Source organism: Anneissia japonica, unplaced genomic scaffold (assembly GCF_011630105.1).
Source record: "Anneissia japonica isolate Jap-2015-1 unplaced genomic scaffold, ASM1163010v1 scaffold151585_len2034_cov105_single, whole genome shotgun sequence".
Classification (NCBI taxonomy): Eukaryota; Metazoa; Echinodermata; class Crinoidea; order Comatulida; family Comatulidae; genus Anneissia; species Anneissia japonica.
In genome coordinates this window covers 1-1,881 of record NW_022724333.1, presented here as the reverse complement: position 1 = coordinate 1,881, position 1,881 = coordinate 1, and the positions used below count along the sequence as shown (strand labels likewise).

At 34.4% G+C, this 1,881-nt stretch overlaps 1 protein-coding gene across 1 annotated transcript; it reads left to right on the top strand.

Moving 5' to 3' along the window:
* Positions 1-594: 594 nt before the first annotated feature.
* On the top strand, positions 595-1,875 carry LOC117112497 (dipeptidyl peptidase 2-like; the record flags this gene model as incomplete). Its single annotated transcript, XM_033255586.1, has 3 exons — positions 595-828; positions 1,253-1,392; positions 1,856-1,875. Coding segments are annotated over exons 1-3 (326 nt in total), but the record flags the coding sequence as incomplete, so codon positions are not given.
* Between the last annotated feature and the right edge of the window lie 6 nt (positions 1,876-1,881).

The window sequence follows — 1,881 nt, the reverse complement described above, 5'->3', positions numbered from 1 at the left end:
GAGATTTTCGTCAGATATGTTTTTTTTTTGTCCTGAAACACAACAGACTTTTTTTCCTCCTTATCAACGGCAGACAAGAGCATTGGTCAGGGTCTCGGAATAAAAAAAAAATCTCAGTTAGGGTTCATGGCAAGAGTTTTTTTTAGGCTAAGCACTTTTAGACCACATATTGGCAATCAAATTTAATAACGTTATTTCGGGGGTGGGGTCCAGGCCTTTCCGACGGGGAGTGGGTTCCCTTCCCCTCACCCACTGGCGCAATGTAACGAAATAGATTACAACCCAGAAAGACAAGAGTTACTAACACCTTAAACTCTATCTAGAAGTAATTTTGTGTTGCTTATTTAGTATTTTTGACAACTTTACTTATGAGTTTTTCAAGGAGGGTCAACATAGGGAGGTTTCCTCTTTCCTCTCCCCTTTAACTACGCGATTATTTTATTATCCGTCAGTAGGCCTATATTATTACCATTGGGCGATTGCGTTTATTGGCCCATGTCCTGGGAACCATTATACCATGTTGGTGGCGTTTTATGCGTTGGCGGTTTCACATGAGGTTTTATAGGGACTTGATCACATGCTTATCGGCATAAATCAGGTGACTTCTTTGTTGACACGAGCAGGGTGTTTAGTTGCAGTGCAGACCTCACTTTATTGCAAATATGAAACTGAGAGTTTTTGTATCAGTTATTGCTTTTTTTGCAATTAATAATATTACTAGAAGTTTTGCTTACAAGTATAATACTAAGTACTTTGATCAAACTATCGACCATTTCAACTTTGCCTCCTATGGAAGTCAGACATTTAAGCAGAAATATCTGTATAATGGTAAGTGTGTCAGTAAAAGCAAGGAGGTATTAAATAATTTTAATACCTCCTTGGTAAAAGATTACCAAGACAGACATGGTATACATAGTCTTCTAGGCTTATCAAATAGCGGGGACCCAGGAGCGGGCCCAGGAGGCAACCGGTCACTTGATGTCATGACTCCACGAGCCCAAGTAACCAGACGGAACTAACTGAAAATTAAAAAAAAATTGTATTAGGCCTATAAAGATACTTGGCTTTAGCAAAATTTAAATAAATAAATAAATAAATAAATAAAATAAGCCTCTCTCCCTCATCACTTTTGCAGCCTAGCAGTATGGCCTAACCCAATTAATAATAATTTTCATTTTAAATTATTATATTATTATTATATGGTTATTTAATTGATTCGTTTGATCCATATTGTAACTATTTTTTATTCCAGATTCATATTGGGATAAAGAAAATGGCCCAATATTCTTCTACACTGGCAATGAGGGACCCATTGAGGGTTTTTTGCAGAATTCAGGACTAGTGTATGATCTTGCGGTCAAGTCAAAGGCTCTCATCGTTTTTGCTGAACATGTTAGTGTAAAACCAGGCCATCTGTTATCATTTTTGTGTTATAGTACCTATTAGTATGATCTCCAATTTAAGAATTGTAATTTAAATTTAGATATCAAAATAAATTTGACAAACAAGTGTGTTGAAATATTTCTACTGTACAAAAAGTTGCATATATTTTTTTAAGAACTCCAGTGATAATTCCTACTTACTGCTACTTTGAGTTATAAATAAATGTTAAGATCTTTCCATACATCAAATTTTATGTGAAAAAATTGTGTGATGTACCCAGAGTGTGATGATGTCATATTACACCCAAATATAGACATGTCAAACATGTCATATAAAATTTGAGTGTGCTGGACAAAGCTTTAGAATCAATGATTTCAATTTAAGTGTATATAAAAGAATGATTGAATGTATAATTTTTTTTGTACTTATGTTGCTTAAAGAATTTTCTACAATTTTCTATATTTTTGTGTAGAGATTCTATGGCTCATCTTTGCCATT